General features: G+C 43.0%; 1 protein-coding gene and 1 long non-coding RNA gene across 2 annotated transcripts in view; one reads left to right on the top strand and one right to left on the bottom strand.

Moving 5' to 3' along the window:
• The window catches only part of LOC311127976, a 1,008,662-nt gene that overhangs the window by 265,359 nt on the left and 717,099 nt on the right, over window positions 1-26,204 (top strand). The window lies entirely within an intron of this gene.
• The window catches only part of LOC311127969 (erbin-like), a 142,170-nt gene that overhangs the window by 53,832 nt on the left and 62,134 nt on the right, over window positions 1-26,204 (bottom strand). The window contains exons 3-4 of the mRNA XM_084159885.1: window positions 9,631-9,828; window positions 8,956-9,073 (exon numbers count right to left, since the gene is read on the bottom strand). Of these exons, the coding sequence (XP_084016011.1) occupies window positions 8,956-9,073; window positions 9,631-9,822 (310 nt within the window). The 5' untranslated portion in view covers window positions 9,823-9,828. The remainder of the gene's footprint in view (window positions 1-8,955; window positions 9,074-9,630; window positions 9,829-26,204) is intronic.

Here is a 26,204-nt window from a genome sequence, read left to right as displayed (position 1 = left end):
GCTTCTACAGTAGCATACAGTGAGGGAAAAAAGTATTTGATCCCCTGCTGATTTTGTAAGTTTGCCCACTGACAAAGAAATTATCAGTCTATAATTTTAATGGTAGGTTTATTTGAACAGTGAGAGACAGAATAACAACAAAAAAATCCAGAAAAACGCATGTCAAAAATGTTATAAATTGATTTGCATTTTAATGAGGGAAATAAGTATTTGACCCCCTCTCAATCAGAAAGATTTCTGGCTCCCAGGTGTCTTTTATACAAGTAACGAGCTGAGATTAGGAGCACACTCTTAAAGGGAGTGCTCCTAATCTCAGCTTGTTACCTGTATAAAAGACACCTGTCCACAGAAGCAATCAATCAATCAGATTCCAAACTCTCCACCATGGCCAAGACCAAAGAGCTCTCCAAGGATGTCAGGGACAAGATTGTAGACCTACACAAGGCTGGAATGGGCTACAAGACCATCGCCAAGCAGCTTGGTGAGAAGGTCCTCTGTAGCTCAGCTGGTAGAGCACGGCGCTTGTAACGCCAAGGTAGTGGGTTCGATCACCGGGACCACCCATACACAAAAATGTATGCACGCATGACTGTAAGTCGCTTTGGATAAAAGCGTCTGCTAAATGGCATATTATTATTATTATTATTATTATTATAAGGTGACAACAGTTGGTGCGATTATTCGCAAATGGAAGAAACACAAAATAACTGTCAATCTCCCTCGGCCTGGGGCTCCATGCAAGATCTCACCTCGTGGAGTTGCAATGATCATGAGAACGGTGAGGAATCAGCCCAGAACTACACGGGAGGATCTTGTCAATGATCTCAAGGCAGCTGGGACCATAGTCACCAAGAAAACAATTGGTAACACACTACGCCGTGAAGGACTGAAATCCTGCAGCGCCCGCAAGGTCCCCCTGCTCAAGAAAGCACATATACAGGGCTGTCTGAAGTTTGCCTGGGTGAAAGTGTTGTGTTCAGATGAGACCAAAATCGAGCTCTTTGGCATCAACTCAACTCGCCGTGTTTGGAGGAGGAGGAATGCTGCCTATGACCCCAGGAACACCATCCCCAACGTCAAACATGGAGGTGGAAACATTATGCTTTGGGGGTGTTTTTCTGCTAAGGGGACAGGACAACTTCACCGCATCAAAGGGACGATGGACGGGGCCATGTACTGTCAAATCTTGGGTGAGAACCTCCTTCCCTCAGCCAGGGCATTGAAAATGGGTCGTGGATGGGTATTCCAGCATGACAATGACCCAAAACACACGGCCAAGGCAACAAAGGAGTGGCTCAAGAAGAAGCACATTAAGGTCCTGGAGTGGCCTAGCCAGTCTCCAGACCTTAATCTCATACAAAATCTGTGGAGGGAGCTGAAGGTTCGAGTTGCCAAACGTCAGCCTCGAAACCATAATGACTTGGAGAAGATCTGCAAAGAGGAGTGGGACAAAATCCCTCCTGAGATGTGTGCAAACCTGGTGGCCAACTACAAGAAACGTCTGACCTCTGTGATTGCCAACAAGGGTTTTGCCACCAAGTACTAAGTCATGTTTTGCAGAGGGGTCAAATACTTATTTCCCTCATTAAAATGCAAATCAATTTATAACATTTTTGGCATGCGTTTTTCTGGATTTTTTTGTTGTTATTCTGTCTCTCACTGTTCAAATAAACATACCATTAAAATTATAGACTGATCATGTCTTTGTCAGTGGGCAAACGTACAAAATCAGCAGGGGATCAAATACTTTTTTCCCTCACTGTATATATGAATGTATGTAATTAGGCCTAATGTTTATCAAAGGTAGTAGGCTAACATATTGATCTTGTTTTGTGATATACTGCTCAGAACATACATGTAATGTGTTGACACAAAGAACATACAGATCTGTAAATAAAATAAAATAAAATAAAATTGTATTGGTCACATACATTTTTTTTTGCAGATCTTATTGCAGATGTAGCGAAATGCTTGTGTTCCTAGATCCAACAGTGCAGTAATATCTAACAATTCACAACAATACACAGCAATCTAAAAGTAAAATAATGGAATTAAGAAATATATAAATATTAGGACGAGCAATGTCAGAGTGGCATTACAGTATATAAACTCAGCAAAAAAAGAAATGTCCCATGTCTTTCAAAGATAATTCGTAAAAATCCAAATAACTACACAGATCTTCATTGTTCAATGAACCATAAACAATTAAATGAACATGCACCTGTGGAACGGTCGTTAAGACACTAAGAGCTTACAGACGGTAGGCAATTAAGGTCACAGTTATGAAAACTTAGGACACTAAAGAGGCCACCAAAAGAAAGAATCCCAGGGTACCTGCTCATCTGCGTGAACGTGCCTTAGGCATGCTGCAAGGAGGCATGAGGACTGCAGATGTTGCCAGGGCAATAAATTGCAATGTCCGTACTGTGAGACACCTAAGACAGCGCTACAGGGAGACAGGACGGACAGCTGATCGTCCTTGCAGTGGCAGACCACGTGTAACAACACCTGCACAGGATCGGTAGATCCGAACATCACACCTGCGGGACAGGTACAGGATGGCAACAACAACTGCCCGAGTTACACCAGGAACGCACAATCCCTCCATCAGTGCTCAGACTGTCCGCAATAGGCTGAGAGAGGTTGGACTGAGGGCTTGTAGGCCTGTTGTAAGGCAGGTCCTCACCAGACATCACCGGCAACAACGTCGCCTATGGGCACAAACCCACCGTCGTTGGACTAGACAGGACTGGCAAAAAGTGCTCTTCACTGACGAGTCAAGGTTTTGTCTCACCAGGGGTGATGGTCGGATTCGCGTTTATCGTCGAAGGAATGAGCGTTACACCGAGGCCGGTACTCTGGAGCGGGATCGATTTGGAGGTGGAGGGTCCGTCATGATCTGGGGCGGTGTGTCACAGCATCATGGGACTGAGGTTGTTGTCATTGCAGGCAATCTCAACGCTGTGCGTTACAGGGAAGACATCCTCCTCCCTCATGTGGTACCCTTCCTGCAGGCTCATCCTAACATGACCCTCGAGCATGATAATGCCACCAGCCATACTGCTCGTTCTGTGCGTGATTTCCTGCAAGACAGGAATGTCAGTGTTCTGCCATGGCCAGCGAAGAGCCCGGATCTCAATCCCATTGAGCACGTCTGGGACCTGTTGGATTGGAGGGTGAGGGCTAGGGCCATTCCCCCAGGAAATGTCTGGGAACTTGCAGGTGCCTTGGTGGAAGAGTGGGGTAACATCTCACAGCAAGAACTGGCAAATCTGGTGCAGTCCATGAGGAGGAGATGCACTGCAGTACTCAATGCAGCTGGTGGCCACACCAGATACTGACTGTTACTTTTGATTTTGACCCCCCCTTTGTTTAGGGACACATTATTCCATTTCTGTTAGTCAAATGTCTGTGGAACTTGTTCAGTTTATGTCTCAGTTGTTGAATCTTGTTATGTTCATACAAATATTTACACATGTTAAGTTTGCTGAAAATAAACGCAGTTGACAGTGAGTTTCTTTTTTTGCTGAATTTACATATGAGATGAGTAAAGCAGTATGTAAACATTTTTAAAGTTACTAGTGTTCCATTTTTAAAGTGACCAGCCTCTAAGGTGCAGGGTTGAGTAACCAGGTGGTAGCCGGCTAGTGATGGCTATTTAACAGTCTGATGGCCTAGAGATAGAAGCTGTTTTTCAGTACACCATAATTTTCCATTTAGGCGTACAATTTCAAAGATTGTCCCCAATCTTTGTAAAGCAGGTTGACTCAATAAGTGGTGGGCAGAGAATCAAAAAGTAAGAAAATTAAAAAAGAATATGAAAAGGGGATAATGAGAGCTTTTCTACAGCAGGAGAGCTCTGTGAACATATATAAAACAGGTGGCGTAGACTAGTGCCAGCCAGCCTGCCAGCCAGCCACTAGTCAGTCAGACAATCAGCTAAACTAGTGCCAGTCAGCCAGCCAGCCAGCCAGCCAGCCAGCCAGCCCTCTGTCTGTGATAAGTGTCTGGTCTTTGCTGTGCATTAGAGCTCCTGGGATGCACCTTTCCTCTGTAAACAACCTCAGAGCTGAGTGCTCGAGAAGGTGACACATTAGCAGAGAGAAGTTGACAGAGTGTCTGGGAGTTCTCACCAAAACAGCCGCTCAACCAGAGGGGGCGGGTTGTGAGCAAGTCTTAAGGTATATTTCCACTTTCTTTGTTTTGTGTTCACAACACTTAGCCCTGAGTACCGGGTGAAGGAGGGTAAGCTTCTATAAAAGTAAACAGACAGCCTTAAGTCACTGAAAACTCCCCAGACCTTCCAAACTCTTTGTTTGATTAGTGTGGTATGGACATTACTGTGGTGGATGGACACAACAAACCAAGTGGAGAGCAACAAACGATATGGTGTCGCCTCGACTAAAGTTCAGAGTCAGACGTATTCCTTTCTTTCTTTGCTATTTCTTTGGCTGTCTGTGTCACTCAGTGCCCTGAAGCAGTAGAACAGAAAATTGTGTGTGGGTGTGCCAGTCAGCTGTACTGAGGCTGGACTCTGATCCTTCCCAGGGAACAAGTCGTCTCGGTCTCCATCAGAGAGAATGTAATAACTGTAATAAAGGCAGTACGAGGCAACGTCTCAAAGCACAGCAATCTGAGGGGACTGGACTTTTACACAATTTTTTAAATCAAATTCAATAGTGCTCAAATTAACAGGTGTCTGATTATTTTGGAACGGTTTGCTAGGCCTATATGACATTACATTTTACTCATACAGCAGTGGTAACTGTCACGCCCTGACTCTGAGGACTCTTATTTGTTGAGTCAGGGTGTGATTTTCCTTGTTGTGTTTGTTCATTGTTGTAGAATCTAGTATGTCTAGATCTATGTTGGCCGGTGTGGTTTCCAATCAGAGGCAGCTGTCGCTCGTTGTCTCTGATTGGGGACCATACTTAGGCAGCCTATTGGCACTAGTGGGTTGTGGGATCTTGTTCCGTGTAGGTATGTTTTGTGTTCTACCTTGGACTTCACGTTTCGTTTGTTTATTGTTTTGTCAGTTGTTTATTCATTAAAATAAACATGTACGCATATCACGCTGCGCCTTGGTCCGTCCCGTCTGTAAACGATCGTGACAGAAGATCCCACCAAACGAGGACCAAGCAGCGTGTTCAGGAGCAAACGCCGGGAATTCAACAGGAGGTTACATTAGTAGATGTCCTCCTCGATTGGGGGAGAATTACGGAGGAGCAGGCCGTCCGTTACCGGAAGGCGATGAAGGAGGATGCCCAGGTAGGAGAGGAGAAACGGCGGCAACAGTGCCGATGACGGAGACCCGAGAGGCAACCCCAATAAAAAATTTTTGGGGGCACACGGTGTGGACGACGAGGCAGCAGGAGGCCGTTAAAGGGCGGATCTGCAGGTAAGGAGAGGAGGCCACCATGTTACGGGGGCTATTGGTTCAGAGGGAGCAGGAGTTATTCGGTCAGAGGGAGGTGCTACAGGAGGCTAAAAGGGAGAAGGAAAGTGTAGAGGCACGGCGAGAGGAGCTGGTTAGGCAGCAGAAGGAGCGGGGGTTAATAAAGGAACCCAGTCCCGCTCCTCGCACCAAGAAAGTGGTGCGTGTCGCCAGTCCGGTCCGGCCCGTTCCTGCTTCCCGCACTAAGCCAGTGGTGCGTGTTCCCAGTACGGCCCGACCCGTTCCTGCCCCAAGCCAGTGGTGCGCGTCGCCAGTCCGGCCCGTCCTGTTCCTGCTTCCCGCACTAAGCCAGTGGTGCGTGTTCCCAGTACGGCTCGGCCTGTTCCTGCCCCTCGCACCAAGCCAGTGGTAGTAGTAAATGTTTGGCCATGCTACTCTGCTATTTCAGAATCTCACTTAAAGAACATCTGTGAACACTTATTTGGTGAGAATCCCATTTGATCAATGTAGCAGCCATCCACACACACATACATGTGCTTTCTCTCACACTGACAACTAGCAGTGAGCAAATTTTCCATTAGACTGGGGGTGAGAGACAGCTCTGGGGAGCTTCATTCACAGTCAGTGCCGGCTCAGTCTTAAATGACACCCTACTTCCAGGGATCATCATCTAGATTCAACCACAGGCTGATTTATTCTTGAGCGGATGGCCAGGGGAGCAGAACATAATTACAAATAATTTGTAGACTGCAAATTAACCGCAAGAAGCCCAAACAGATATAATATTTGACTAAAACATAATAATTTCAAACCTTGCTTACAGTTGTATACGATCACATATCTCTCTATTATTCATGGGAATACTTTGGAACAGATTTCCAAAATGAAAATCACTTGGAGCTGATTTTCTGGTGTTTTCAGTCTTTTATGCCCAATAGAAAACATGGAGGGCCAAATAAAATCCCCAGCGAACCCTTCCCTACTCCCTACGTAGTGCACTACTATTCAAATGTTGCACATTATATTAGGGACAGCGGTTTGAAATAATTTCACTATAGTATCATGAATTTTTCAGATATCCGGATATTCGAAATACATGGAATATTTTTATTTGTGTACGTTTTTAAACTGAGCACTGCTGCACGAGGGAGAGGCTGGCGCCCAATGATAATTATTTTATTTATTTTTTGCTTTGTCATTATGGGGTATTGTGTGTAGATTGATGAGAGAAAAAACAATTTAATCAATTTAGAATAAGGCTGTAAAATCAGGTTAAAAATAGGCTTATAATTTATTTTCTTTCAAAAATCAATATTCACACAAGTATTCGAATGCTAACGTCATTTGTATATTTGAATACTCAAATAACCATGCACATCCCTACATTATACTGTATATGGACTATGGTGTCATTTGAGATTTGGCCATAGTTGTTTGTATGGTAGTGCAAGGCGTAGGTATTCTTGCATACAGTATTTATTTTGCAGTCTTACTTGACTTCCTTAGTTTATTACATAAGGGGTTGTCAGCTGTGTGATCTACTGTTGTGTTTAAATCAAGTTGTGGTGAAACAGTACTTTTGTGTGGTATTGACACTAGATTTTATTTGTTTTAACTCATCTCAACGTGAGATTGGAGAGTTGATTGTGTAACTGATGCAGGGACACTTTTTAAATAATGTATTCTAATCTACTTTTTAATGTTTCAGTAATTTCCTTTGACAACAGAGATGCAATTAGTTAAATAGACTGAACATCCCACTGCAGATAGATACTCGCACACAGACTTAAAACGAACTATGAGAATCCAAGTGCAGGGCTTTTCCACTTCATGCTGGCATGAATTGTCTAGTGTCTTTCAGTCTGGCACGCGAGACTAGGCCAGAGAGGGTGGAACAGTCTTGAACTATTACTGAACCATTCATCTCTAACAAGGCATTGTCAACTTTAACATTATTTTTTTCTTTAAGTAAGATGGCTCTTCAGTCAAACTCCACCCTGGAGAGCCCTAAAGTAAATGGTGAAGGTGAGAGTAGATATTCTGAACATAACACTATCTTCTAAAGGGAAAAGGGGTAGACTGCAACTCTTAAAAGTCCACAACAAAACCATTCTGGTCAAACTCTTGTATTGAGAGTGGTCATTCTAGTCATACTCTTGTATTGAGAGAGAGGTCATTCTAGTCATACCCTTGTATTGAGAGAGGTCATTCTAGTCATACTCTTGTATTGAGAGAGGTCATTCTAGTCATACTCTTGTATTGAGAGAGGTCATTCTAGTCATACTCTTGTATTGAGAGAGTTCATTCTAGTCATACTCTTGTATTGAGAGAGGTCAGTCTAGTCATACCCTTGTATTGAGAGAGGTCATTCTAGTCATACCCTTGTATTGAGAGAGGTCATTCTAGTCATACTCTTGTATTGAGAAAGAGGTCATTCTAGTCATACTCTTGTATTGAGAGAGGTCATTCTAGTCATACCCTTGTATTGAGAGAGGTCATTCTAGTCATACTCTTGTATTGAGAGAGGTCATTCTAGTCATACTCTTGTATTGAGAGAGGTCATTCTAGTCATACTCTTGTATTGAGAGTGGTCATTCTAGTCATACTCTTGTATTGAGAGTGGTCATTCTAGTCATACTCTTGTATTGAGAGAGAGGTCATTCTAGTCATACCCTTGTATTGAGAGAGGTCATTCTAGTCATACTCTTGTATTGAGAAAGAGGTCATTCTAGTCATACTCTTGTATTGAGAGAGGTCATTCTAGTCATACTCTTGTATTGAGAGAGGTCATTCTAGTCATACCCTTGTATTGAGAGAGGTCATTCTAGTCATACTCTTCTATTGAGAGAGGTCATTCTAGTCATACTCTTGTATTGAGAGAGGTCATTCTAGTCATACTCTTGTATTGAGAGTGGTCATTCTAGTCATACTCTTGTATTGAGAGTGGTCATTCTAGTCATACTCTTGTATTGAGAGAGAGGTCATTCTAGTCATACCCTTGTATTGAGAGAGGTCATTCTAGTCATACTCTTGTATTGAGAGAGGTCATTCTAGTCATACTCTTGTATTGAGAGAGGTCATTCTAGTCATACCCTTGTATTGAGAGAGGTCATTCTAGTCATACTCTTGTATTGAGAGAGGTCATTCTAGTCATACTCTTGTATTGAGAGAGGTCATTCTAGTCATACTCTTGTATTGAGAGTGGTCATTCTAGTCATACTCTTGTATTGAGAGTGGTCATTCTAGTCATACTCTTGTATTGAGAGAGGTCATTCTAGTCATACTCTTGTATTGAGAGAGGTCATTCTAGTCATACTCTTGTATTGAGAGAGAGGTCATTCTAGTCATACCCTTGTATTGAGAGTGGTCATTCTAGTCATACTCTTGTATTGAGAGAGGTCATTCTAGTCATACCCTTGTATTGAGAGAGGTCATTCTAGTCATACTCTTGTATTGAGAGAGGTCATTCTAGTCATACTCTTGTATTGAGAGAGGTCATTCTAGTCATACTCTTGTATTGAGAGAGGTCATTCTAGTCATTCAGTGGTCATTTTGCTTACTGTTCTTGCTGACGTCCAGCTCCCTGAGATTGATGAGGTTGGCGATGGCCGCGGGCAGCACTGTTAGGTCGTTGTCTGGCATGCTCAGCCGGTGGAGCATCTGGCAGTTGAACAGTTGCTATGATGGGAGGTAGACAGAGAGAAATAGAGAGAGAAGGGGGAGAGGGAGAGGTGGAGACAGAGAGACATAGCAAGCGAGAAAGAGAGCAAGAGAAAAAGAGGGAGAGAATAAGACAAGTTGATTTCACAGTATGACCCAGGCAGGAGTCCGGTTTGTAAAGAAAGCTACAGTTCATTCATAGCTAATGCTGACTCAGTCACAAACACTCAGAGAATGACAGACTGACTAAGTGTGGGGGGAAAGGGGAAATCAGAGGGCTGCATTGTGGATTGGCTCCGTTCGATCGGCAGGATACTCTCACCTTCCTTATGGACTGATTTAATTATGTCACTCTACTGAGATACAATGTTTGCCAGGAAGTGCGGTTACTGCAATTTTGACAGGTTCATGTTTATAAACCATTATATAGCTACATAACAAGACCACCTTTGTTTATAACACAGTGATAAACAATGTCAGGGTATTTGTGTGGGTAATTCATTGTGAACCTATTATAAACGTGTAGGTCTGTGTGTCCATCTGTGTGTGTGTGCACGTGTGTCCCTGCATCTTACTTTGGGCAGCTCCTCAATCTGGTTGGCGTCCAGATAGAGCTCCTCCAGGGTCTTCTCGAAGCTGAAGATCTCCTTAGGCACTGTCTCCAGGCTGCAGTGGGAGTAGTCCAGCGACGTCACCGTCTCCTCCTCCCCCCGCAGGCAGCGGCACGGCACCAGCCGCACAAACAGGTTCCGCTTGCTCGACATCATCAGGCACTGCAGAGCGAGAGAGGGGGAGGAGATGGGAGTCAGTGTCAAGACAGGCCAGTAAACTACTGCTGCTTCTTGGGGCTAAAGCTACTACAGGTATCCTCCTAAGCCGAGAGAGATGTGTCAGAGTTAAGTAATCAAACAGGTAAGGGAGTCAGACTTTGGCACATGTGTTTTCTAAAAGGGAAGGAGATGTGGTCAGCAGCACAACCATGAACATCAGGTTGGTTTGCGGGTCAATGGTTAAGAGAGAGTAGATAGGTAAAAAAAATTTATTTTTTATTTTTATCTAAACAGTTTGTTGTATGGTTCTGCTCACTTCAATAACCGTCCAAGAGGTTTTACCAACAGTTACAAAGAGGATCTAAGGCAGTATACGTTATGATAGCTTGTTTTCCACAGCCCTCTTGAATTACTGGCATAAATACAGTGTGAGCAGTTACATAATAGTTTGTTCTCAGTGTCCATATTGACACGTAAGCAGGATCTGCAACGCATTGACAGTGCCAGAGCAAAAGGCCAGCTATCATCAATAAAATGCCCTCGGAGCATTGATTAGTGTGGAAACTCATTACAGATAAATGGGCCTCTTTAAAATCTCTTCAGATTTTACATGTGGGTCCAAAGCATCACTGGATAATGAAAGCAAGCTCTACAACATTACTTCCAATACAGCTACAGAACCACAGCAGAGCAGGGCAGCGGCATTCATCGGCCCAGAGACAAGAGTCCTATCTGGTCAAACAAAGCATACCTCATGGATATGCCTCCCCGACTCCCCATTATTTTAACTGAGGTATAAACTGTGACAATGAGCTGGCAATTGAATTTGCATATACTGTAGATTACTCTGTTGCTCATCAGTGCACTGGCAATGCTTGAACACGCCTATCTAAGACAAAACCTATGAAAGGTCAGTCAGGGGACTGAGCCCTGTGGCACCTCATTAAGGTGTGATAAACAACAAACGTGTTCAGTGTTTCTCAAGCTTTTTTAATAGCAGGGAGTGGAGCGCTAGTGTCCTTCCTCCTTCAAAGACTGTTTTGGCCCATTGGCCTATGAAAACTAGCACTTGAGAATGCACTAAATTGGTGTCAGCTAACCATCTGAGAGAACGCTCAGCATCTTCTTAGGGACCAGTGCTGGTCCGAGGACCTGAGGTTGAGGAACATCTAGTAGACGAACGTCGACCGAGCATCATCAGCTCTTTGAGGCCAGAAGACAAAATCTAAATCTCAGCTATTTCTACCTCCACTAATGGCTGTATTATTGCAATCTCTGCTATTGTGAGAGCCTCTTGTTATAAAAAGAAGGAGAGAGCAGTTCCCCTTGGAATGCATCCAATGAAATACCACTTTCAAGCAGGCACAGCAAGCAGCCCATTCAGCAGCTCAATAATGGCTGTAGGCCTAATTGTGTTGTAGCAAAGGATGAACACCAACAGCGTTGTGATGCGAGTCATCCTCCAGAGAATCCAGTTCCATGACTATCATCTTTTGTCATGGAACAACAAAGTCAGCCCAGGTATGTAAGGGCTGAAATCGTGTATTGTACTAGGGATCCTCGATTGCTCGTCCTTGAGGGACAGACAGTCAGAAAACGAATGTGCGGATTGGAAAGAAAGAATGGCTTTTGTTTTCTTTTCAAGGCACACTCTTCACTTGCTTATTTTAAAGGGGCCACATGATTCACAGTGGATATTATGGGTCTGATAAGTCTTTGGACAGAGTTGGCTATGGCTGGGGGCTTTTGGCAGTACAGTATTGCACTATGGAATGTGCTCTGGTCAATGGAGGCCTTGTTCACTGGAGTGTTTAGAGAATATTACTTTCTCAGAGTCTGCGTGGGTGTGTGTGTGTGTGTGTGTGTGTGTGTGTGTGTGTGTGTGTATGGTGATGTAGGGCTAGTGCATGGCCATCTCTAAGCTGTAGAGACATGGGGCTGTCAGCCCTCCACAATGATCTCCTGGGTTAGAAACTGTAGAAGACTTCCACCGCTCCTCACTGGATTATCTACAATCACACTAACGGCCACATAATTCAGGGAGAAGAGTGAGCAGAAAAGAGAGAGAGAGAGAAAGAAAAAGAAAGAAAAGTGAGAGAGACCTAAAAAAGGAGAGGCCAGTAAGAGATAGAAATAAGTTGCAAGTGCACACTTGAAGGGTGGAGAATCGTAGCCAGTGAGTGAGTGATGCAAGTTTGAGGGAGAAACAAAATAATTGAGTAGCCTATAATAACATGGAAAGAGAAGGCCTAAGTGAGTGAAAGCAGGCCTGTCTCAAGAGGGCCTCTCCTTATCAGTCATAATAAACACACACACACACACACACACACACACACACGGAGGGCCAAACAGAGTGAAGTTAGTGGAAGTACCATGTGGCTCTGAGTAAATAGGTTGCAGCCTTCCATAACACTCTAGATAGATTATACAGTTGAAGTCGGAAGTTTACATACACCTTAGCCAAATACATTTAAACTCAGTTTTTCACAATTCCTGACATTTAATCCTAGTAAAAATTCCCTGTCTTAGGTCAGTTAGGATCACCACTTTATTTTAAGAATGTGAAATGTCATAATAAATTGTAGAGAGAATGATTTATTTCAGCTTTCATCACATTCCCAGTGGGTCAGAAGTTTACATACACTCAATTAGTATTTGGTAGCATTGCCTTTAAATTGTTTAACTTGGGTCAAACATTTCGGGTAGCCTTCCACAAGCTTCCCACAATAAGTTGAGTGAATTTTGGCCCATTCCACCTGACAGAGCTGGTGTAACTGAGTCAGGTTTTTAGGCCTTGCTCGCACACGCCTTTTCAGTTCTGCCCACAAATGTTCTATAGGATTGAGGTCAGGGCTTTGTGATGGCCACTCCAATACCTTGACTTTGTTGTCCTTAAGCCATTTTGCCACAACTTTGGAAGTATGCTTGGGGTCATTGTCCATTTGGAAGACCCATTTGCGACCAAGCTTTAACTTCCTGACTGATGTCTTGAGATGTTGCTTCAATATATCCACATAATTTTCCTTCCTCATGATGCCATCTATTTTGTGAAGTGCACCAGTCCCTCCTGCAGCAAAGCATCCCCACAGCATGATGCTGCCACCCATGTGCTTCACGGTTGGGATGGTGTTCTTCGGCTTGCATGCGACCCCCTTTTTCCTCCAAACATAACAATGGTCATTATGGCCAAACAGTTATATTTTTGTTTCATCAGACCAGAGGACATTTCTCCAAAAAGTACGATCTTTGTCCCCATGTGCAGTTGCAAACCGTAGTCTGGCTTTTTTATGGCAGTTTTGGAGCAGTGGCTTCTTCCTTACTGAGTTTATGTCGATATAGGACTCGTTTTACTGTGGATATAGATACTTTTGTACCTGTTTCCTCCAGCATCTTCACAAGGTCCTTTGCTGTTGCTCTGGGATTGATTCACACTTTTCGCACCAAAGTACGTTCATATCTAGGAGACAGAACGCGTCTCCTTCCTGAGCAGTATGACGGCTGCGTGGTCCCATGGTGTTTATACTTGCGTACTATTGTTTGTACAGATGAACGTGGTACCTTCAGGCCTTTGGAAATGGCTCCCAAGGATGAACCAGACTTGTGGAGGTCTATACGTTTTTTTCTGAGGTCTTGGCTGATTTGTTTTGATTTTCCCATGATGTCAAGCAAAGAGGCACTGACTTTGAAGGTAGGCCTTGAAATACATCCACAGGTACACCTCCAATTGACTCAAATGATGTCAATTAGCCTATCAGAAGCTTCTAAAGCCATGACATAATTTTCTGGAATTTTCCAAGCTGTTTAAATGCACTGTCAACTTAGTGTATGTAAACTTCTGACCCACTGGAATTGTGATACAGTGAATTATAAGTGAAATAATCTGTCTGTAAACAATTGTTGGAAAGATTACTTGTGTCATGCACAAAGTAGATGTCCTAACCGACTTGCCAAAACTATAGTTTGTTAACAAGAAATTTGTGGAGTGGTTGAAAAAGTAGTTTTAATGACTCCAACCCAAGTGTATGTAAACTTCCGACTTCAACTGTAAATATTACTGGGGTTTCTGAGGAACCCGTGTACCAGTCGGTACTGCCCAGAGACTCATCACCATACTTCCTTCTACCCGCTCTCGCTTCTCTCTCTCTCTCTCTCTCTCTCTCTCTCTCTCGCTTCTCTCCCTCTCTCTGACCTACTGTTACTGATAACTACCCGTATCATCATTTACCAAGGGGTTTCCCAGATAAGCTGGCCTGTCAGGACACAATTATTGGCAGATTGAGGATTATTTACTATTATAAACTGGGTGGTTCGAGCCCTGAATGCTGATTGGCTGACAGCCGTGGTATATCAGACCACGGGTATGACAAAACATTTATTTTTCCTGCTGTAATTACATTGGTAACCAGTTTATAATAGCAATAAGGCACCTCAGGTGTTTGTTGTATATTGCCAATATACCATAGCTAAGGGCTATATACAGGCACTCCGCGTTGCGTAAGAACAGCCCTTAGCTGTGGTATATTGGCCATATAACACACCCCCTCAGGCCTTATTGTTTAATTAACCTGTCAGCCATTAACAGCTGTAGTGTGCACACACGCGCACACACACACCTGAGTAATCAGGTATATAAGAGGGGAGATGTGTGTGTGTTAGTAATTGGGCAAAAAAATTAATACAGTTACATGTCATTTGACGAAATATTGTATTGTTTTGACAATATCGCAATATAATTTTTGCCCTAGTTGGCTGTACCGGCACCAAAACTCCAGTATTTTCCCTTCATAGCTTGTTCTCGACCTTCTTTTTAAATAGGGAGCCTATTTGTTTTCAGCACTTTTATTTCCATGACTGATCAAAACTCGTTTTCTCATGGCTCCCTCTGCAGCAGACATTTGGTGAGCAATATGTTTGGAACATCGAATCACAATAAAATCACAGTATCAAATCGCAACATATATAGAATTGTGAGAATGGCAATACATATCGTATCGGCACCTAAGTATCGTGATAATATCGTATCTTGAGGTCCCTGGCAATTCCCAGCTCTAGTGTTTGTGTGTGTGTGTAATCCGCTCTAGAAGGGCTGGCTTCCATTCACTTCACAGCGACAGAGCGCGATGGTAGCGTCTTATAATCTTAACTAATTTAAATATACAACTCCTTACAACTGTCATCACGTGTGCGCGTCATAGTTTCCATTTCAAATCAATTGAGCATTTCAAGCACACAAACATTCCAAATACAAACATTAGTTTCACAAAAAAGCGCATGACCAAATATTGCAGATTTCAAATTGAGTACTTCAAAACTACCAGAAAACACATTCTAGAATGAGTAGATCTCTACATCAACGAATTGATAGCATCATAACTCAGAACAGTAAATAAAAGGAAATTAAATTCACTACCCATTTAACAAACATTTCCCTTTTCAAAAACATTACAGGCTACGTAGACAGGCTCCTGGATCTCTTCAGTGAGGTCACCCTTGATCGAGCGCCGTATGTGGGGAAGCTGTGCGAGCTGTCCAACCCAGGACCACTGTCTGCCAAGAGTGAGAGGCCTGACAAGGAGGAAGTCATAGATGGATTTGTCTCCAGCTTCAATCTGACTGTAGCCTGCTTGATTGAAGCGGGGTACATGGGACCCCCTCCCCACCCGCTCCCCTCCAATCTCTGTAGTTGGTTGCATTTCCTAAAGCCTAAGTAATTCACTTTTAAGTGATAACATGATATCACATTGTTACTTTGTATTGTTTTTTTCAAGCATTCGGACGGAAGATTGTACGAATCAATGGGGTCCTTACAAACTGTAGGGTGCCTATTAGGCTTATGGCTCTAATTCTGTTTTAAATATTAAAATGATGTCTCACCATTATTTCTCACCTTTATTTCTCATGAGTGTTCATGTTCATCAATATTCGGCTATGCTGGCCTATTGTAAATTATCAAATAAAATGTCTGATCAATAAATACAATTCTGAACTTGTAATTTATAATGCTAATGCAGAGGCACCAATAAATTGACCAGTACACTTATTGTATGCTGTTTTCATGTACATTCCCTCATGTCTAAGCTTCTAAGGTGACTCAGGCTTTACTCATTATTGTGAAGTAGTGTATCAGTAATTAGTTACAAAACAATAGAAATGCAATTGTTTATTGCTGCGGTTTGTCTGATATCCAACAGTCCATGATCAGCTCTGTTGACCATGAGAGCTTTTTGCAAAGAAAAATGGGGTGAGGCATACTATTTAGGCTCGGAATGTGGCCCATTGTTTACCTTGTTACCTGGCAACGACCACAAGGGTGTTTCATTAATATAAGCTCCCTGCCCCCCAAAAACTGCTCTGTGTTGACTGAGTGAGAGCCTTCAGTTCACATTCCTCCAACCTGCCCTGGTGATGTTGACATGTTCGGTGTCAAAAACACTTAATTATTTACAGGCCCAATGCAGCGGTTTTTATATCAATATCAAATCATTTTTGGGTAACATTAAGTACCTTACTGTAATAGATTTCTAATAAAATGGGCTGTTATTGGCAGAGAGGTTTGGAACGCTTTCTTATTGGTCTATTAACCAATTTACCGCATGGTGATGTCGCCATGCATTGCCGAAACTCCCGCAAATGCAAACCTGCTGATTAGAAGGTCCTGTGTAGATTGCATTTTCAATCAGCAACCATCAGGAAATAACACTGATCAAATGTTTTCAGACTTTTACAGTGTTAGTTTCATCAGCTGTTGTACAGATATAAAACACAGGAAACACTGAATTTTGACTGCACTGGGCCAGCTAAGTGCACACACGAAAATGGGCTCCTGCTGTAGTGGTGTTATGGCTTAAGTGGCTGATAAAGCAGGTGAATTCTAAAAGGAGGTAGCTACAGGTAACTGCCAAAATAATGGAAACACTTGAGTAAATGAGGGATACAAAATATATTAAAAGGAGGTGCTTCCACACATGTGTGGTTCTTGAGTTAATTTTGCATCAACATGCTTAGGGTCATTATTATTATTATTATTTTGGCTACCATGGCTGTGCTCCCATAGGATGACAATGTCCCCATCCACAGGTCACGAGTGGTCACTGAATGGTTTGATGAGCATGAAAGTGATGTAAACCATATGCCATGGCCGTATCAGACACCAGGGGTGTTTCTCAAAATGCACACTACCGTGCTCCGAGCATGCAAATTGGAGCACGGTGGGGTCGGAGTATGAGTCCAAATCAAAGTATACGAGCACGGCGGGAACTTCTTGAATGCGTACTCCGTTTGTACATATTTTGAAGCATGCATCGATGCAAGCTTCAACGGAAAGTATGTGCAAAAATATGATGCAAGCATGTAAAACGTTACGTAACATTTCTTGGCAGCCATTATTTGAGTAAATCCCCATTTCACGTCTCAATTGTTGCCCGACTACAATATTTTATCTTGATACTGTATGTTAATAAATACATGCAGTGTTCCTTTTGGCATGTTTACCTGCCTACAATACCCACTGTAGTGTGCGTAGATCATAAGCCCATAGTAAGTCAATAGGGCTAACTGGCTAGCTACTACTGTTAGCTAGCCAGATAGCCACGAAGAATTGACATCTACCTTGCATAACATTGTTTTAGGTCATTTTGCCTGTTTAACTAGCTGGCAAGCTAGATTATTAAGATTCACATAGCTGATAATTATGATGTAAAACGTTTGCTTTGTGTATATCTTCTTTGTCTCTATTGTTGCCATTGTCCTGGCTGGGTGAAGGTTCAGTGAATGGGGAGGTGCAACGTGAGGTAATACAGTAGGGGGAACGCGAGTGCTTCTCAAATGTAATGTATTATGCATTCTCTACACTCTCGTCCTCACAAGAACGTACTCAAGAGAACGTCCTTGAATGGTGTCACATCCCTCCAGACACTTGTAGAATATATTCCAAGGTGCATTGAAGCTGTTCTGGCTCGTGGTGGCCCAACGCCCTATTAAGACACTTTATGTTAGTGTGTATTTTGGCAGTTAAATGTAGCTAGGTGAGAGGCAGGGGGAAAGAGCATGAGAGGGTATCTCCCGCTGTAGTACTCTGCTATCAGACAGACATCCTGGGTCCCAGAGTCAGTGGTCTGTACAGAGAGGGCAGGGTGATAAAGACAGCAGGAAGGGCTGCAGCTAGAACCTGGCCAGATAGAGCTTCCTGTCTGTTCTGCAGATCAAGGCCAGGCCAGGGCTGGCATTCACCTCCCTATCTTTTATGTTGTTGTTGTGTGTGCGTATCACGCGCACTCTGGCATGTGCAGTCTTCCAACAGTCTCTGCCTGCAAACTGGGACTCGCTGACCCACCAAGTTTATCCACTGAAATACGCTGGGAACCAATTACACAACACTTAGGGAAGTGTAATAAGAATGCTATTCTGTGGGTTCTTTGCACTGATCTTAACTTTTTTTCCGCCATCATTTCCTATGACCGGTGCGGGCACCCTGATGAAACGAGTACATAAACCGACTCTACCCTCAGTTCTATTGGCAAATGTACAATCACTGGAGAACAAACTGGACGAGCTCCGTTCAAGACTATCCTATCAACGGGATCTGAAGAACTGTAACATCCTATGTTTCTCAGAGTCGTGGCTGAACAAGGACACGGATAATATACAGTGAGGGAAAAAAGTATTTGATCCCCTGCTGATTTTGTACGTTTGCCCACTGACAAAGACATGATCAGTCTATAATTTTAATGGTTGGTTTATTTGAACAGTGAGAGACAGAATAACAACAACAAAAATCCAGAAAAACGCATGTCAAAAATGTTATAAATTGATTTGCATTTTAATGAGGGAAATAAGTATTTGACCCCCTCTCAATCAGAAAGATTTCTGGCTCCCAGGTGTCTTTTATACAGGTAACGAGCTGAGATTAGGAGCACACTCTTAAAGGGAGTGCTCCTAATCTCAGCTTGTTACCTGTATAAAAGACACCTGTCCACAGAAGCAATCAATCAATCAGATTCCAAACTCTCCACCATGGCCAAGACCAAAGAGCTCTCCAAGGATGTCAGGGACAAGATTGTAGACCTACACAAGGCTGGAATGGGCTACAAGACCATCGCCAAGCAGCTTGGTGAGAAGGTGACAACAGTTGGTGCGATTATTCGCAAATGGAAGAAACACAAAATAACTGTCAATCTCCCTCGGCCTGGGGCTCTATGCAAGATCTCACCTTGTGGAGTTGCAATGATCGTGAGAACGGTGAGGAATCAGCCCAGAACTACACGGGAGGATCTTGTCAATGATCTCAAGGCAGCTGGGACCATAGTCACCAAGAAAACAATTGGTAACACACTACGCCGTGAAGGACTGAAATCCTGCAGCGCCCGCCAGGTCCCCCTGTTCAAGAAAGCACATATACATGCCCGTCTGAAGTTTGCCAATGAACATCTGAATGATTCAGAGGAGAACAGGGTGAACGTGTTGTGGTCAGATGAGACCAAAATGGTGCTCTTTGGCATCAACTCAACTCGCCGTGTTTGGAGGAGGAGGAATGCTGCCTATGACCCCAAGAACACCATCCCCACCGTCAAACATGGAGGTGGAAACATTATGCTTTGGGGGTGTTTTTCTGCTAAGGGGACAGGACAACTTCATTATATTATTATTATTATTATTATAACTTCACCACATCAAAGAGAACGATGGACGGGGCCATGTACCGTCAAATCTTGGGTGAGAACCTCCTTCCCTCAGCCAGTGCATTGAAAATGGGTCGTGGATGGGTATTCCAGCATGACAATGACCCAAAACACACGGCCAAGGCAACAAAGGAGTGACTCAAGAAGAAGCACATTAAGGTCCCGGAGTGGCCTAGCTACTCTCCAGACCTTAATCCCATTGAAAATCTGTGGAGGGAGCTGAAGGTTCGAGTTGCCAAACGTCAGCCTCGAAACCTTAATGACTTGGAGAAGATCTGCAAAGAGGAGTGGGACAAAATCCCTCCTGAGATGTGTGCAAACTTGGTGGCCAACTACAAGAAACGTCTGACCTCTGATTGCCAACAAGGGTTTTGCCACCAAGTACTAAGTCATGTTTTGCAGAGGGGGTCAAATACTTATTTCCCTCATTAAAATGCAAATCAATTTATAACATTTTTGACATGCGTCTTTCTGGATTTTTTTGTTGTTATTCTGTCTCTCACTGTTCAAATAAACCTACCATTAAAATTATATAGACTGATCATTTCTTTGTCAGTGGGCAAACGTACAAAATCAGCCCGGGATCAAATACATTTTTCCCCTCACTGTACATCTAGTTGGTTTTTCTATGCATCAGCAGGACAGAACGGCAACGCCGGGTAAGCTCAAGGGGGGAGGTTTGTCTCTTTGTTAACAAGATCTGGTGCGCAATCTCTAATATTAAGGAAGTCTCGAGATTCTCCTGGCCTGAGTTAGAATACCTCATGATAAGCTGTAGACCATAAGCTAATATTTACCAAGAGAGTTTTCATCTATATTTTTCGTAGCTGTCTATATACCACCACAAACTGATGCTAGCACTAAGACCGCACTCAACGAGCTTTATAGGGTCATAAGTAAACAAGAAAATGCTCATACAGAGGCGGCGCTCCTAGTGGCCGGTGATTTTAATACAGGGAAACTGAAATCCATCTTACCTCATTTCTACCAGCATGTCACCTGTGCAACTAGAGGCCAAAAAAAACTCTAGATTGCCTTTACTCCACACACAGAAATGCATACAAAGCTCGCCCTCCATTTGGCAAATCTGACTATAACTCTATCCTCCTATTTCCTGCTTACAAGCAAAAACTCAAACAGGAAGTACCAGTGACGCGCTCAATACGGAAGTGGTAAGATGAAGCGGATGCTAAGCTACAGGACTTTTTTTTATAGCACAGTCTGGAATATGTTCCGGGATTAATCCGATGGCATTGAGGAGTTTACCATATCAGTCACCAGCTTAATTAATAAGTGCATCGACGACGTCATACCCACAGTGACTGTACGTACATATCCCAACCAAAAGCCATGGATTACAAGCAACATCCACACTGAGCACAGCAATGCCTCTCCCCTCTCAGGAGGCTGAAAAGATTTGGCATGGGCCCTCAGATCCTCAAAAAGTTCTACAGCTGCACCATGGAGAGCATCTTGACTGGCTGCATCACCGCCTGGTATGGGAACAGCTTGGCATCCGGCCGCAAGGCGCTACAGAGGGTAGTGCGTACGGCCCAGTACATCACTGGGGCCGAACTCCCTGCCATCCAGGACCTCTATACCAGGCGGTGTCAGAGGTAGGCCCTAAAAATTGTCCGACTCCAGGCACCCAATTCATAGACTCTCTCGGCTAGCGGTACCGATGCACCAAGTCTGGAACCAACAGGACCCTGTACAGATTCTACCCCCAAGCCATAAGACAGCTAAATAGTTAATGAAATAGCTACCCAGACTATCTGCATTGACCCTTTTTGCACTCATTTTTTTTACTCATCACTTATGCTGCTGCTACTGTTTATTATCTGTCACTTTATTCCTAGTTATATGTTCATATCTACCTCAATTACCTCGTACCTCTGCACATCGACTCGGTCGCCAAGTTCACTACTCATTGTGTATTTATTATTACGTGTTTTACTTTTTTATTATTTCTCCATTGTCGTTCTCTCTGCATTGTTGGGAAGGGCCCGTAAGTAAGCATTTCATTGTTAGTCCACATCTGTTGTTTACGAAGCATGTGACAAATGCAATTTGATTTGATTTAGCGCTCTGTCTTTCCACTATCCCTCTCTCCAGACCCTTCCAACCTAACCCTAGGGGGAGCTAGTGGTTGTTTTGGGACTGGGTGTCCCTGGGTGTCCCCCAAATGGCACCCTATTCCTTTTATAGTGCACTATTTTTGACCAGGAAATAGGATGACATTTGGGAGTCATCTCGGAGCTGTTCAAACGAGAGAAGGAAAGTAATCGGTAAGTAGTATGTGTACGTGTGTGTTCGTGGAGTGGAAATGTGAGGTGTGCGGTGTCTTGTGACAGTATAGTGTTATTTATAGCAGGCAGTAGTACTCATCTGGTTAATATGCTGGAATGTGATTAGCCTATAAATCTTACAGTCTTATGAAAGGAGCTTTTGATCCTGATACTGTAGGCTGCTGCAGTAATGCTGCCTGCCTGCTGGGTCAATGTCGAAACTCGGCACCCAGAGAATTAGGCCCAAAGAAAAGGGAGAGAAAAAGGAACGTGGGGAGAAAAAAAAGGAGGAGAAAAAGCTAGAAAACATCCTGCGGAGGGAGTGAGGCTGCTGGATAATAATGGAGTCATCTCCATCTGGCACAGAAGAATAGAGGAGAGAAAAGGCTACTTCTTCCGTGAGAAGGAACAGCAGAGTGCCATTGGCTAGAAAGCCTCGCTGCCGTGTGGTTTCATGGTTTGACTGCAGCCAACTTGACACTTTTCACTGGAATAACGAACTTGTTCACAGACACTATAGTACATTTTCATTGAAGCGTCTGTCATGCCAAACAATTCCTTAGAAGATGGCTAAAGTAGAAACAGACTAGCAGCCATTTTAAAGCAAAGCTGAATTAAATCAAAATGAGGCTAATGTTAGGTGATATTAGATCTAGCCTACTTGTTCAGGTTGTGATCTCATCATCTGGACAAAGGGTTTGTGATTCACTTGAGGAAGGCATGTGTCAAGACGGTCACGCAATGTGATGGGGTGAGAAGGTTGAGGTGGCTCTCGTGTGAAGAGCTCTGGAAAACAAGTGTATGTTTTCAGGTGTGTTACCTCTATACTACTTATTATGGAGGTGTGTGTTACCACTGTACCCTCATGTGTGTTAGCTCTGCACCGGAATTCACCACCAGCGGGCACAGCGGGAGAGGTGCAGTCAGCTCCTCAATAATTCAGGGGAGGATACTCGTTTGGAGGCCCACACACCAATGTACACAAATGGATATAACCTAGTTTGAGCTTTTGGGGCACAAGCAGGATTGAAAGGTTAATGTTGCATTATGGTGGCTAAGGCGAGTTCCCTCCATTGCAATGTAAAGCGCTTTGAGCATTGGAATCCAATCCGTATTGGTGGGCATCCACAGCCTACAAAAAAGCCTGACAGGCTGTTAGTCAACAAGCCGGATTCATGCAGTGTTCCTGTTGGACAGTGTATACCATGTGTTTCCTGTACATGTGACTAATAAAACTTGGTAGGGCTACTACCACACACACACACAGTACACACACACACCTCCAGCTCTTCCTCAGCTTCCAACTCTGGCCAAGAACACAACTGCACTAATGTCTCCACCGAGGCACTTGATGACGTGGGAATCCACCAGAAAGGCTCCAGAGTAGAGAAAATTGAAATGAATTTCAATGGAAACGTGGAAAAATGACACTGTTGTAAGTATTTGTGGCAGGGGCATGGGGCCTGGGGCCTGGGGCCTAGCGGAACCAGCCCCTTCAGGTTTTGGTTCTCACCAGTGTCCTTGATTCTCTGTGGTCTTATGTGACCGGGGAAAACAAAACCATGATTGTTTTCCTTTGAATTGCTGGTAAAATGAGGCTAAGTAATCTGATCTGGGTCACAAACACAAAGTGCCTTCGCTTTACAGCATCTTCCTCTCCCTCTTGAGTCCACATACACTAACCTGCCCACACCAGGCTGGCTAGGAAACTAGAATATCTCTATCTCCCTCTCACACACTCGGACGCTTGACACACACACATGCTGTAAAGATCCATTTACAATTGGGTTTTCAATTTAAAGATTTTCCCAAACACCATGTCTTGTTTCTGTCAATGGCGCAACATTTTCCTGCATCTATTTCGTTCGTTCGCTCTCTCCCCTCCCTACTTTCGTCCTCCTCCCGCTCAGTCTCTCATGCGTGTTCTCTTTGTCTAAACAGAACATCTATTTCAGGTCTGTTTCGTGTTTTCATTTTTTGCCATGGAAAATAAATTGCGATACTAGTATCGTCCGGCCATCCCATATGGCCCAACTAACAGCCATCCTCATAACACTATGTAGCCTAGCTCACAAGATAAGATTTCCAATACTGCCTAAATTGACCTGAGTACGCCTTCATTTCAATTCCCTTTGAGATGCCTTTCATGATTACTCTGAATAATAATTCCCACTAGGTTATTGCCCCCGGGCAGAGGAATGCAGCCTTATAGAGTTCACCACATTGGCCCAGGTTCTCAAAAGGTATGGGGTCGCCGGGATGTCACAGCAGCCCACAGACCGATGATGATACACAGGCACAAGATCGGTCAATCAAACGTAAACACTGCATGAATCAGGCTGGTTGACTAAGAGCCTGTCAGGCTTTTTTTGTAGGCTGTGAATGCCCACTGTGTGTGTGTGTGTCCTTCCTGACTTACTAATGGCAGTAACATAGCGCTGGGTGATATGGACAAAAGTCTATATCACGATAAATGAGGGGGGGGGGCTCCTCCTTGTGATGTTTTAACTAGTTAGCATCATATTGATTAATTTAATATCCCAAAAAACTTGCATAAACATAGTGAATATAATGTAGGGCAGGGCGACATGGCCAAAATATCATATCACAATATTTAAAATATTGCTGTATTTTATGTTTTTTTTTTTTTATAATAAAGGTTCTAGGTTCGCTTTATGAGTAGAGCATGACCCTAGGGTGGCAACAAATACATTCTAAGTGATTTCAATTTGGCTTTCTCCATTCTGATTGAAACAGTGTAAAACAATCAAACTTCAACCAAAAATAATTTTCTGCATTTCCTGCACTCATGAGATCATTTCCACACTGTCACGTAGTTCTGCAAGATATGGGCAAAAAATCTAGGCCTTATTTTTAACCAAATATTGCAATTTGATCTGCAATTTAGATCAAAACACTTGGGTGAACTGTTGGAATCATGGAAATAGAATGATTATTCTAATTCTATAGTTAGAATATAATAGTGTGAACTTTGAATACAGTGTTGTTTTACATCACAACAAATGAAAAAGCCAGGGAGGAGTTATTGTGACAGGGTAGGAACTAAAGTGTTGGTCAGTGTTTCCTATGGGACCCTATAATCTTTGGTTACATTAAATGTTTTCTCTTAGCTACTTCATGTATCTAACATATTCATGTCTTTCCTATTCCTCTTTGATTTAGAAGATACTGTTGCACAAACAACATGCTGATTTAGGCCTACACCATCACTGGTATCAGGCAGTATTAGCTAGCTACGTTTGCTCTAACTCAGTACATTTATTTGCTAACTAGCTAGCCAGCTAACTAGCGATTAGCATTAGCGGCCAACATTATTTATTTTGCCACAACTTGCTAAGAGATAGACAAACTAGCTGTTTGCAGACAGTAAGATAGAGTCTTCACGGATCCACCTGAATATCCAAGAACCGATCCGGGACCTGAGCGGGTCTGGATCCAGAATACCAAATATTGTCACTGGTCGGTCTGATATGACTGTCACGGTTCTCGGGTATGTGTAATTTTAACTGACTTGTCCGGAAGGGCCCATACAGATCCGAACGCGACTTCTGCAGTAGAGAGAGCAAGATACATTTTATAATTTATGCTGCTGCTCTTGCTTTTCACAAGAGTGGAGCGTGGCGCGTGAAGCTTGTTGTTGTCTAATCAGATTATATAAAAACAACTAACATTTAATTAAAACCAGTGAATTTGTTTAAAGTGGTACATATTCAAAGACAGTTATCATTTCTGGGTATTCACATTCCCAATTAGTCATATTTGTCAGAGCACGTGTTTCTCATTACCGTAGCATTTCTTTAAGTTCCTATACAAAGTAGTGTTTTTGTTATAACGTTTTTTCAACCCATAATGCATTACTAAGAACAGAGAAGATTAAAGACGGGCTACAAGGTAAACTAGTCTTTTCTCTTTTATTATATTTAAATGTGATAATTGTCCTCGTACACCCCATTTACCCATTTTAGATTATCATTACTATAACTGTGTAATACTTGATGTTTGAGCAAAGACAGATTAAAATATTTACAGTATAATAGATTAGAAAGAGCACCAATTGATTGTGTAATTTTTGTTTGCCGAATCATAATGGCTTCTCATAATGACTTGCCGAGTCATAATAGCAAAATTTGCTAAGAGCTTCTCATTACTGTAATGACCAATTTTCATTACCATGCCATACGGTTGTCTGTTACGGTAATTAGAAGTTCAGTTACGTTAATGATAACAACTGTTTGATGCATGTACAATGTAATTCCATCACACTATGTGCGCAACAGATACACAGCTAACCAAACAGTGTTAGGTGCATGCACACTTGTATTAAAGGGTAACTATCACTTTTTATGGTCTCCTGCATGGTTTAAGCATTGTTAGCATGCTCAAGTATTATTTG

Source organism: Coregonus lavaretus (genome assembly GCF_964263955.1).
Source record: "Coregonus lavaretus genome assembly, chromosome: 4".
NCBI classification, from domain to species: domain Eukaryota; kingdom Metazoa; phylum Chordata; class Actinopteri; order Salmoniformes; family Salmonidae; genus Coregonus; species Coregonus lavaretus.
The sequence above is the reverse complement of the archived record's forward strand: the minus strand, read 5'-3'. Positions and strand labels throughout refer to the sequence as shown.